Raw genomic sequence first — 13,303 nt, forward strand, 5'->3', positions numbered from 1 at the left:
GGTCTTAAGATTGGATTTACTGCTAAGGGACCTTCTTATTTCTGTTGCTCTATTTAAACTTTCATTCTTCTTTACTTTGAAATTTTTGCATAAAACACTAAGCTAACCCTGGCTAATTAAATTCATTTTTTACAACTAATTTTGAGTGTAAATTACTTATTTCTTATATAATTACACTTTTCCTGAAAGTATGTGTTTTATAAAGATTTATCACTTTATTCAGATACAAAATTTGGCCTCAAGATACTATAAAATTATATTATTCCTAAGAAAATGGAATTAATGACAATACTTGGCAAATTTCACTTTATTTATAGGCAACTTTTAAGGATACTGAGTATTTAAACAATTCAGTGTTTTTTAAAAAAATTTTTTATTAATACCCTTGGAAGATCTTTAATGAGATATTAAAAGACTTTCTAGTATAATTCATCATTGTTATTTATACTTCACACATGGAAAGAGTTCAATCATCTATTTAGAAATAGATATAAAGTATATTCTGGTGGATTTTTGAAAAAAATTGAACGCCACTTTATGCTAGTACTGTTAAGCTTATTTAATGAACATGGATATTACAGCTAGAGCACATTGGAGAATTTGCTTCTTCCAAGTGATGAAACACTGCCTTTCTTGATAATGAGGGCCAATTCCAGGTGCACACTATGTCATAAATTTTCCTAACTAGAGGTTGTTGAAGCACAGGTGTGTACTACAAAATATTGCATAAGAGTTTCAGGAGGAGGTCAGTAAAAACAGTACTTACATTAAATATTAATATAAAACACAAATGTTAATATCTATAAACTAAGCATTTGTTTAACTTACATAAACAATCTAGTTATTGTTTAGCTTGCCTAGCTATTAAATTAGAATAGTTTATTTCTTTTATTTATCAAAATATATGTAACTGGTGTTAACCTTTGAAATTTAAAGAAATATGTTCTACATGCACTTGAGTGAGTAGTTTAGATTGTGCTTACAAACATGTGTCTGTGGGGAGTAAAGATAGAAAGAGGCAATGTCAGACAGATTTGTACTCTGGAAAGACAGGATTCATTAAGGGCCAGAGCAAGAGGAAAGTCTGGAGATGAGTCACCCTTAAGCCTCAAGATTAGATACATGATCTAGTAGTGCTTCATTTGAGACAATTTTGTTAGATTGTATTGTGATAGCTGTCATATTAGTTTGCATTAAAAAAATTATCGAAATTGCTGAATTTCTGTGTAGCCATTTTAATATTGAATGGAAAAACACACATCAATTTTCAGCATATTATGCTTTATTATTTCAAGAAAGGTAAAAACACAACTGAAACACACAAAAAAGATTTGTGCAGTATATGGAGAAGGTGCTGTGAGTGATCAAATGTGTCAGAAGTAGTTTGCAAAGTTCTGTATTGGCGATTTCTCACTGGACGATGTTCCACAATTGGGTAGACCAGTTGAAGTTGGTTGTGATCAAATTGAGACATTAATTGAGAACAATCAACATTCTACCACGAGGGAGGTAGCTGATATACTCAAAATATCCAAATCAGTGAAGCATTGGTGAAAATGAAAGGCGTGTCTTTTATTTTACAGAGAAAACTATATGGACTTTTTGGCCAACCAAGTATGTCCCCCTTGCCTATCTGAACAAACAAATCTTGTCAGACCAATTAGACCAGTTGCAAACCACCAGTATAGAACCTCACCCTGGGATCCCAGGGGATTTTCAGACCTTCATCAGTAAATTATTAATCTGACTGTCCTTGTCTTGTCTCAGAGCCAAAAATCAGATCCACGCATGTTCAGAGATGAAGATAGAGTTTTTTCATTCCAGCTATAAATCAACTCTATCTTGCATTGATGTCTCTATTTTTAAATTTTCAATTTTACTTACTTTTGCTCTTCCTGTTATTTTCTTTTGCTACCTGTGGGGTTATTTTGCTCTTCTTTTTCTAGCTTCTTAAGGTAGAAGTTTAATTTTTTAACTTGAGACCTTTCTTGTTCTCTAATATAAAAAGCTCTAAATTTCCCTCTAACTACTTGCATTAGCTATAACCTGAAAATTTTGATATCTTGTTTTCATTTTTGTTCAGTTCAAAAATTTTTCTGATTTCTCTTGTAAGACTTTTGCTTTTATCCATGAATCATTTAAAAGTGAGTTATTTAATTTTCAAGTATTTGAAAATTGTCCTGTTAATTCTGTTGATGATTTCTAGTTTAATTGTACTATTGGCAGAGAGCATACCTTGTATGATCTCATTTATTTTATGTTATGGTTTGTTTTATGATTCAGGTTAATGATATGCATTAATTTGGTAAATTTTCCTTGTGCACTTGAAAAGAGGGTTTTAGTCCTGACCTGTGTGGGTTAGTTGGTTGGGCGTTGTCCCATAAAGCAAGGGGTCGCTGGTTCAATTCCCAGTCAGGACACATGACTGGGTTGCGGGTTCTGTGCCCAATTAGGGTGTATTCGAGAGGTGACCAGTCGATGTTTCTTATGTCAATGTTTCTCTCCCTTTTTTTCCCCTCCCTTCCTCTATCTCTAAAAGTACATAAATAAAATATTTTTAAAAAACAGAAAAGAGGGTTTTTCCTGCTGTTGTTGAGTAGAGTTTTACTATAAGTGTCAGTATGATTCACATCAATATGATTCACGTAGTTGATGTTATTCGGTTATTTCTTGTTGATTTTCTCTTTACTACAATTTATTACTGAGAGAGGATTGTTGAAGTCTCCAATTTAAATTGTGAAATTGTCTTTCTCGTTTCAGTTCTGTCAATGTTTCCTTAATTTTGAAGTATTTATGATTGAAGCGTAGACATTTGGGATGATCATGTTTTCTTGGTGAACTGAAACTTAATTATTATTATGTGATTTTCCTCTATTCACTCATGTGTAATTTTCTTTGCTCTGTAGTCTACGTTGCCTGACATTACCATTGATGTTCCAGCTTTATTATTATTTGTTACATTTTATATTTATTTCCGTACTTTTACTTTTTATAGGTGAGTTCCTTTAGAAAGCAGAGTTGAATGCTTTTGAAATTCTTTCTTACAGTCTGTGTATTAAATGATGTATTTAAATAATGTATATTTAAATAATTATTAATATGTTTGGATTTCAGACTATCATTTTATTTTATTTGGATTCTGTTTTTTTGTTTCTCTTTTTCCTATCATACCAAAAACAAAACACTTTCTACTATCCATTAAATTTTTTCTTATGAATTTTTGATTGTACAGCTTTGTACTTCTTTTTTTGTGTGGTTGTTCTAGGAATTACCAAAAACATCTTTAACTTTTCACAGTTACAAAGAGTCAATATTGTAACATTCTACTTCACATAGAATGCAGAAATATTATCACTGTAGGGATCTCTGTGCCTTCCCCTCTTTGTGGTACATAAGTATTGCATCTGTCAATTTGAAAACTCATCAGAAAATTATCATTTTTCTTTCTACTTATTGAACACATTTTAAAGAACTCAAAAAGAAGAGTCTGTTATATTTATTCAGGTATTTACCACTTTTCTTAATTCTTTTATTCCTGATATCCTAAGTTTTCTTTTGGCTAGCGAACTTCCTTTAATGATTTTTTTAAAGAGTAAGTCTTCTGGCAAAGAATTTCTTAGTTTTCCTCTCTCTCAGAATATTTTTATTTTACCCTTATTCCTGAAGCATACTTTTCTGGTTATAGTAACCTGGATGACAGCTTTTTTAACAAATACTTTTAAAATGTTGTTCTACTTGGTTTTGTCCTCCTGGTTTCTGTTAATCTCCAGTCATTCTGATTGTTGTTCTCCTATAAATAATGGGTCATCCCCTCTAGCTGCTTTAAAGGTTTTTTGTTTGTCTTTGGTTTAGTAAGTTTGGGGTTAGTATTGCTTCAAATATTTTTCACCACTGTTGTCCTCTTTACTTTCCGACTTTGATATGAATGTTAGACCTATTGGTATTGTCCCACAGACCTTGGAACTGTTCTTCTTCTTTTTTTTTTTTCCCACTTATTTTTCCCCCTCTGTAGCTTCCAGTGGATAATTTTTATTAAATAATAAAATTTCATATAATTTCCATGTGTCACAAATTTTTCTTTTTCCACAGACCTTGGAACTGTTCATTTTTTTTCACTTTCCCCCTGCTCTGTAGCTTCCAGTGGATAATTTTTATTGAATACTAAAATTTCATATGATTTCTATGTGTCAAAAATTTTTCTTTTTTGACCATTTAAAAATGCAAAAACCATTCTTAGATCATGGTCCTTGCAAAGACAGGCAATGAGCCAATTTGGCCTAAGCTTAGTTTTCTACTCCCTGATTGAGTCCCATCACTGATAGATATGATTAGAAGGTGGGTTTTAATCCCTTCCATTTTCAGGTTGTCTTTTTTACCACAGTGTGGTATCTTTGAGGTCCTTGTTAAAAGTCTGGCATATTTGATCAGGGTCTGTTCTCCTTGGCACAGCCAAAACTCCAATTTTTGTTTTTGCTTTTTTTTGTGCGTGTATTGGCTTCTGCTTTCACAATCAGAACACTTAAGGTAAAAGTAGCCCCAAAATACTTACTTGGCTTCTTTTCTTCAGCTAACTGTAGCTTTTTAGTTCTTTACTATTTTAGAGCTCTGTTTCAGTGGTTTGCTCTGAACAAAATCAGTTTTTCAATTTTAAAATAAGATCTTTCATGCCTACTGGACTGCATTCTTTAAGGACTAGCTTTTGATAATATGTGGAGGTGAAATTAACTCCCAAAGTGCTACTCAAATGGAAAGTAGCATTTTTTATCCTTGCTTATTCTTTAAAAATCAGTTTTATTCATACATAGTTTACATATGATAAAATGCACACATTTTAAAAGGGTAGATCAATGAAATATCAAAAAGTTAAACATTTCCGTAACCCCCAAGTTTCTTCTTTGCCTTTTGCAGTCAGCCTTCAACCCCTGCCTCAGGCAAACACTGCCGTGATTTACAGTGTTATGGATTAATTGTCCATGTCTAGGAACATGTGTAAATGGACTCATTTATGCATGCACATGTAGAGTGTATCGGCACTTGCTAGCTCTGCAGAATATTTTTGCAAAAACTCTGCTCTTGTACTCATCCCTTGTAGACTCCTATGGCTGAGTAGTAATTGCCTGAGTATACCAAGATTTGCCTATCAGTTCCCCTTTTGCTGAACATTGGATTGTTTCTAGTTTTTGGCTATTATAAATAAAGCTGCCTACAGCATTTTTGGTGGAAATGTTTTCATTTCTCTTGAGCTTATACCTAGGAGTGTTAATTTCTGAATCATTACGTAGATGTATATTTAAGTGTGTATAAGGAACCGCCAAATTGTCTTTCAGATGGCTTGTATCATGTTACATACTCACTAACAGTGTATGAGGAGTCCAGTTTTTCCTCATCCTTGCAATCTTGTATTTTAATCTTTCTAATTTTAGCATTCTAATAGGTATGGAATAGCATCTAATTGTGGGTTATATTTGTATCACTGAGGAGTAATGATGTTAAACATTTTTGATGTGCTTATTGTCTATTTGCACATCTTCTTAAATTTTTTACCCAAATTCTTAAATCGAGTTGTTGTCTTGTTATTGAGACATGAGTTCTCTATATTGTCTACATACAAATTATCAGATATATGCTTTGCAAAAATGTTCTCCCAGATTGTAGTTTGCCTTTTCATTTTTTAAAAATGATGCCTTTGAAGAACAAGTGTTTCTAACTTTGATAAATTCCAATTCTTTGAGGGGTTTTTTGTTAGTACTTTATTGTCTATCTAAAATCTGTCTACTCACTTGGTTGTGAAGATATTCTCTGTTTTATTTCAGGACCTTTATAGCTCTACCTTTGCATTTAGATTTAAAGACCATGCATGTAGACTGTCATTTTTTAAATCAGACTTGTTCCTTTTGCTGATCTAACAGAGGGTGGTGTTTGAGTGTCATACGGTGTTTCTGAAAGTACTTTGAATGGCTGTCCAGGACATGTTAAGCTGTAGTTAGGTGGCTTTTCACTTCAAGATGTTTGTTTACTTGCTACATTTTATTTTATAGATTGTAATTACATTTTGACAAGTGTAGTGGGGGGATACTATATTTTAACACTAATTAAAAACAAATCCTGAATAAAATATATCACTCCAGGATTTTCTTCTCCTTCTCCCTGTCTCTTCCCTGCATACTTCTGTTTTGCCTTTCCTCCTTTTCTTCCTTTTCCCCACAATCTCTCCTTCTTCCTTGCTTCATTCCTTTTTCCTTTTAAAAAAAAAAAAATCTATGCCTTTATAACATTACTATTTGTGTTTAATAGCTGAGATTTTTAGGTGATAAACTATTCCCTTAGTAGTAATTAGTTCTTGAAGTCAGATAATAGGATGCTCTTTTATAATGGCATGTTTGCTTCACTGGTCTCATGTACTGTAGTTTTTCTTCTTTATTACGGTATAGGAAATTCCTTAGAAAAAATTGAGACTACATGCAGTGTCATAAACAGCAATAATGCATGGCCAGTTTATATGTGGAAAAATTAGTTCTTAGTAATGGGGTCTGGATACAAAAAGAATTCTCTATGATCAAGGGAGAACTGGAAATTTTGCATTGTAAAATGAAATTCTCTCGTGTACTCAAGGTACAAAACTTTTAAAATGACAAATAATAGCATGGCCTATACTTCATGGGGAGAGAAAACTGCAAGCTATGTTTTAGTTATGGGGACACCATCATTTCGACAGCTGAAATGTCTGATAGAAGTTTGCTATAATGTAGATTTTAAAATCCTATTGTGTAGTAATATTTTTAAATCTGTTTTATAGCCTCTTGAGGTTACAACTTCTTAGTGTGCTGTAGATTGAATGGTTTGAATGAAATATCCCCTCAGGTCTATTTCCCACTTCCTTAAGTGCATCTTACAGGAAATGTACTCTTACTTAGGCTAAAAAACGGTTCCTTTTCTTCGCCACAGGATAAGAAGTGGGTTCTCAATCATGAAGATGTCACATTGGGAGAATTACTGGGCAAGGTATGTAATCAACTGAGCTAAATAACCAAAAGTCTTCACAGTGATTGTGAACTCTGTAGATTCTTCATTTTCTTCAAATCCTCCTTCCATTCCAGCACCCAACAAGGTGCATTCCCACATTAACCTAGAGCAACACGGTACCACATCTGTTACAGATACTAGGATGCTCACTGAAATAGATGTGTGAAAACCTTTGAAAAGTTTGAGGAGGATTTTTGAATTTTAAGAATAATGTTGTGTGTTTTCCTCTATATTAAATGCCCTTATTATATTATTGCAGTGTAGAAAGCCAAAACTAGTGAGGTAAGATTTGAAAAGAAACTGTGAGGTAATAAAAGTTTAAATAAATACCTAATAGTCCTGTTCTATTTGTTTCTGGCCACAAATGATAGTTCAGAACATGTAAAGTACTGCTCTTTGAGATTTCAAGATTGTGTATGGAATCACAGTATGTAACACCATTGGGCATATTATTTTTCTAAAAATGATATGGACAAGACACATATTTCAGTGTAAACATTCATATGTAGCTAGCTCTATTAGTTGTCGGAGAGAACAGATGTGTATATGATGAGAGTCCCTGTCTTTCAATCGAGTTGCAAGTTCCTTCCAATTCATAGGCTGTATGAAAGTAAATCATGCCTAACAATAATGGGAGACATTTGATAATCAAATGGACTATTTGCAAGTTTATTATTTTTATAATTGAGTTGCAATGGGTAAATATTAACTTTCTTGTCAATGACTTAATTAGTCGTGTTTCCATTTGAAATTTTGAATTCAGTGTGGTTACGTAATGCAATGTGAAAAAAAATGTAAAATCTACCCCCTAAGGACCAAGGACCTCTTGTGAGGAATGACATAAAAATAGACAGGAGACATGATATTTAGCCTCATGGACTTAAGGTCAGTAGTAGACATGAAGCTGTGCCTGTCAAATGGTAGGGAGTGATAGGTGTCCCAGGCTTCCTCCTGACTTCTTTGGATAGTGAACAGGTGTTCTGAGAAGCTTAGTCTTTTTCTCAGTGTTTGGAGATTCCCCTCTCCAAGATAAATTTGAGAAATCTATCTGTCAAATCCTCTGAGTTGTGGTGTTTAATGAATGTTTAAAGTTTTTGAATGCCTACTAATATATCCAAGAGCTGTTTTGTAGGGCACAAACCATTAGAAAAGTACGAAGGGTCAGTCAGTGTTCAGTAATGGGATACGTGATTTTGGGAAGATCAAGAAAAGTCTTCATGAAGAAAGGGGCTTAAGAAATGAACTTAAAGATTACCTAGCATTTTTCTGATTGGGGTTAAGGGGTGGCTCCCACGGAGGAAAAAAACATAGAAAAGGCATGGCATATATCTTGGGATCACCAAGAACTTGACGTTAGGACACATGACAATTGGAGCCTTGTGCCTGAGATGTACAGAGTCTGGGAAAGTGATGGTCATCAAAGGATGGATTTTGAATAAGGAAGTAAATTGTCCCTTGAAAAGATTAACCTGGCAGTGCCGTGGGGGATGGGTGGAGTGACTGACAGATCAACTCAGGTGAGAAAATGAAGATCTTGAATCAGGATGGCCTTTCTGAGATGCAAGGAGGAAGACACAGTATTGCAAAGGTAGAATCTGAATGGTTGCAGGGAGAGTGGTCCCTAGTAAATGAAAAAGGTACCTTAGTCAGGAAAAGTTCTCTAATGAGCAAAATGTTAAGTTTTAGACAAGTTAAATTGTAAGTGCTTCAGAATCATTCAGATAAACAGAGGCCCAGCAGTAATTGTGGATATTAAATATCTTAGTTCTATCTCGAATGTATTAATGATCTGATAATTGCAGGGGGGACCTTGAGAATAATAAACATGGAAAAATAGAAAGCTCATATTGTCCTTTTTCTAACTTATGATGAATGTATATTATAATATTCATAGTATTATTACTTTTCATGAAATAATCCTTGTTTTTTAATAAATATTTGAGTTGAACATTAGGTTTAATAATAATGAATACTATTTATTACTTAAATATTTAAGTATACTTAATACCTAAGTAAAATAAAAATTTAACAATTGAGTAAAATATTAAGTAACATTTAAAACATTCAAAAATATTTTGACTTTTAATAATTTTAAATTATTTATTATTAACATGTAAAAATTTACATTCCTTGAACTATCGGTTAAGAGTTACATTGATCGTAGAACTCCCAAACTCAGTATCTAGCAGACTCCCGCTTCAGCTACTTCTTGCTCAACAACAATAGCATGGAAGCATATTATAATATAATGCTTGCATATTATAATTATGGCTTTATAAAAAGCATATAAGCATACAGAGACAGGCTTGAAGGGAATACTAAACAATATTTATTGTTAGCCTTGTAAGTCATCCCTATAATGTTTTGTGTTTATAATAAAGAAAAATGACTTTAAACTAGAAATTTGGCATTTTAAGTCAAAATACAGTTTAGCCATAGAATAAGGTTAGGAGTTCATACATGTCCTAGAAATGACCTCATCATGGGTGACATGGGCATTTGGGTAAGAACCTCATCTTCTTGGTGCCTGCCCTCAGAGAATGACAACCTACAACAGGGGTTACCAGTCCTTCCTCTGCCTAGGTTCTGTTGCCTCTCCCTCTTCTCTTCCTCTCTCACTCTTCTCCAACCAATAGGACTGTGTGGCTCAGCACCGACAGTCATGCCACAGAATCTGCTTTATCATTAAACATTAATGGATGATATTTTACATTTAATGAATCGCAGAATTTGGGACTAGACGGAATGAAACTTATGGACTTCTGACAGTGTCAATTTGAGTTTCTCCTCTTGTCCTATTTTCTTTTTTATTTTTCTCCATTTTCCTTCTCAGTTGTCCTCCAGACTCCATCCTCCGAATATTTGTTATGTTGGGTAGTAAATTTAAAGTTGGGAGATGGGTAAGAGCAACATTCCCAATCTTTATTTCCACTTCAAACTCCGGATAATGCTAACAGAGTACTTTGATTAATTCAAAGCGCATCGTTACATGCTTTTCTTGTGTTTTGTGAAGATTTATGTGGCTGTCTTACACCTCAAACAGTAAGTGTATTTGCATTTTCAGGGAAATTTTGGTGAAGTATTTAAGGGCGTATTAAAGGATAAAACTGCTGTTGCTGTTAAAACATGTAAAGAAGATCTTCCTCAGGAACTGAAAATAAAATTTTTACAAGAAGCCAAGTGAGTTATTTAAAGTTATGTAAAATATGTATTTATAATATAAGCAATTCACTAAAATGTAAGTTTGTAAGTTATAATTTTCTGAAGTATGAATAAGCACTTTCAGAATCCTCACAGATAACCATTTAATACTATGTCTCTGTTTTTGAGTTAAACTATACATCAGTTAGGCAACCACAGTCAAAAGAACTCAATGCTAAAAAACAGTATTCTTTAAGTTTTTCAAAAATATTGCAATTTTTGCTTTTATCACACACACATACACATGTATATGTGTATATGCAAAGTTGTAATTTTCCTTATAATAAAAATATTAATGTATTCTATATATGTAAATTATATACTTTATAAATATTTATATAATATAATTTCATTTCTTCTACCTTACTTAGATATCATCACTTGATTCTTTTTTCTCATCTGTTAGTTTTCTTTTCTGAGAACCCCAAATGTCTTCTTTAATTTAGTGTCTGGCATTTGTTCCAAAATTTACATACTGTTTTGTTTTCTAATTGATCTTCTTGGAGGATTGTCTTCTTTTTCCTATTATTAGCTAAAATTTAATGTTCCAAATTGCTACCCCTGTATTACAGACAGTTAAAACTATTCTGTTAATGGTAACATCTGGTTTATACAACTAAACACAAACTACATTGAAAGATGCTTTGGGTAGAGTGAGGACAGGCATGGTTGGGAGATGGGTGGGTGGGTGGCTTGGAGAGGAGGACAATACATGAATCTATAGGTTGTTGGTGGGAAGGGAGAGGGGGCAGGAGTGTCTGTGAGCGGGGGACGTGTGTCTCCATGACCACCTAGAGCACAAACTTGAAGTCTTCGTGGAGTATCATGGAGAACAGAGGACACGGCAGTGACATGACATGGCAATGAGAGAACTAAGTACCATGACCTGGAGCATTTTAGTGTGTATTTCTCCATTTATCTAAAAATGACTATTGATGGAAATGGAATAAACTAGTGTGATACATTTATTAAGTATCTATAGAATTAAGTTGAAAACTTGTTTTATGTATATTATTGGTAACAGAAAAATATACTCTATAAATTTAAAGATTTGCTATTATAATTGAAATTCATAGTTTTATTATTTTATAAATGTTCACAGGTATTCTTATGGTACAAGTTATATCCAACATTTTCAAAAATATTTAATTTTTTGCTTTCTAATTTGTTTTATTGCAAAATAGAGTTTACTTTCCTGTTCTAAAGTGAGATTTTATTTTAAGAATGAAAATTATGTCCATGCAAAATTCTTGTGTCTTTTAATAGACAATAGAGCTATATATTGAGATATTTAATATTAGTGGAGTTCAGGTTGGGTGTTTTATGGAGTTTCTTTACTAAGCAGTTTCCAACCTCAAACGATATTTTGGATTAAAGTCAAACATTCTTAAACTTCTTTTTAATTCCTTGTAGAAATTGCAAACTCAGTTATTGCCAGGATATTTCCCTCACCTCTAGAATTCTTCCCCATTTATCTTTTCATTTTTAAATCATTCTGTATTTTCAATATAAAACATTTTTCTTAGAGCTATCTCTGCTTTAGTTGTCCCTGTACAAAATGTATATAAACTATTTTTTCTTTCTCCAAATAAAGTGTTTTTTAAATTCTCTTAGGAAGGAAGACTGCACCTTTCAAATATTGAGTGAACTTGTAATTGTCAACAGGATAATGTGGTTTAAAATTTGGTAATAGAATGGGGTAGACAGGCCTCTGAGGGAATCTAATCTTGTAACTCAAGCTTAGAGACCTAAGGATGAGTCTATGCTATTTTATAGCCCTCTGAAATTTTGCCTTATCCAAACTAAGTATCCAGCTTGATACTGAAGCTCTGTGACTCAGCTATTGGTTAACCTTTTGCCAGCTTTCTCAAAACTTTTTGAGTGTTTACTATTTTGAAATTGTGCATCAAGAAAGCACTTATTACAAAATCTAATGAAGGGATTACCCTATACTATTAATGTGAATTAGATTCTTATTTTTATGTAATTAAAAGGTATAAGCTCAAGTGTTTACAGAAAACAAAAGAAGAAAAAAAGATGCTACCCTTGCAGCTTACAGTTTTAAGTTTACTAATACTTTTCAGCTATGGTTTAGGGAGTTCTATATGTTTGGGAATAAGTAAGTTATTCCCATTTAGCTTGATTGTTAGTCATTCAGAATGGATAATAGTTTTTAAGGGAATATTTAATTGAATTAAGTATACTTGACTCATTTGTACCTATAGCTTGCCAATATTTACCAAAATTTGCATTTATCCCATTTATTATAATTGGGTTCATATTGAAAATTGACTGAACAACCATAAAAAATGAAAGGAAAAAAGTTGAATTGTATAAATTGAAGTGTATTTTACTTATATGCACTCTTTATGATCATAAATTAATGCTTTATTATTTAAATAATTATTCTTACACTTCTTCTCATACAGAATTCTCAAGCAATACGATCATCCCAACATCGTCAAGCTTATCGGAGTCTGCACGCAGAGACAGCCCATCTACATCATTATGGAACTGATTCCAGGTAATCTCATTGCAGAGCTTTTTTTCGATGACATTTCGGTATTGTGTTTCATTACTTTTATATGTTCTGTCTCTTTGATTTCTCCTTGTAAAATTTCCAAGGATTTTGTTTAACATTTTCCTGATGACAGAGAGCTTGTACACATTCTGGATATTTTTTATAGTCTATAACAATTTGGTATTTTTAGAAAGTGTCAACCAACCTTTTATAAAAGGGAAAATAATTTATTATAGTACAGTTACACATGGAATTTAGTTTATATAATGTTTATGTGAAAAGGTCTATTCAGAAAAATAGCCTACTTTGTTTGGTTTTATAACAATGACATAGTACTATTTTATACGTAGTTCATTATGTATTCTAAGAATCGTACATTACCACACATACTTAGTTGATGGTATATAATGATCCCAAAGTGCTTTTGGTCACTTATGAACTATGAACTAATTTTATGTGTGAACAAAGAAAAAGCTAATGTCTTGGAGTTTGTCTTTGTGTATCTTGTGACTTTTAGCACCTCCAGGCTTTTTGATTAACAATTTTTGCCAACAAACA

The 13,303-nt window shown here is 32.7% G+C and overlaps 1 protein-coding gene across 3 annotated transcripts in view; it reads left to right on the forward strand.

Annotated features, from left to right (window-relative positions):
• Nucleotides 1-13,303, forward strand: part of FER (FER tyrosine kinase) — a 406,586-nt gene that overhangs the window by 256,472 nt on the left and 136,811 nt on the right. For all 3 annotated transcript variants that reach the window (XM_045197637.2, XM_045197636.3, XM_045197638.3), the window contains 3 exons: nucleotides 6,946-7,002; nucleotides 10,088-10,203; nucleotides 12,654-12,748. In XM_045197637.2, the coding sequence (XP_045053572.1) occupies nucleotides 6,946-7,002; nucleotides 10,088-10,203; nucleotides 12,654-12,748 (268 nt within the window). The remainder of the gene's footprint in view (nucleotides 1-6,945; nucleotides 7,003-10,087; nucleotides 10,204-12,653; nucleotides 12,749-13,303) is intronic.

This window comes from Desmodus rotundus, chromosome 1 (genome assembly GCF_022682495.2).
Source record: "Desmodus rotundus isolate HL8 chromosome 1, HLdesRot8A.1, whole genome shotgun sequence".
Taxonomy (NCBI): domain Eukaryota; kingdom Metazoa; phylum Chordata; class Mammalia; order Chiroptera; family Phyllostomidae; genus Desmodus; species Desmodus rotundus.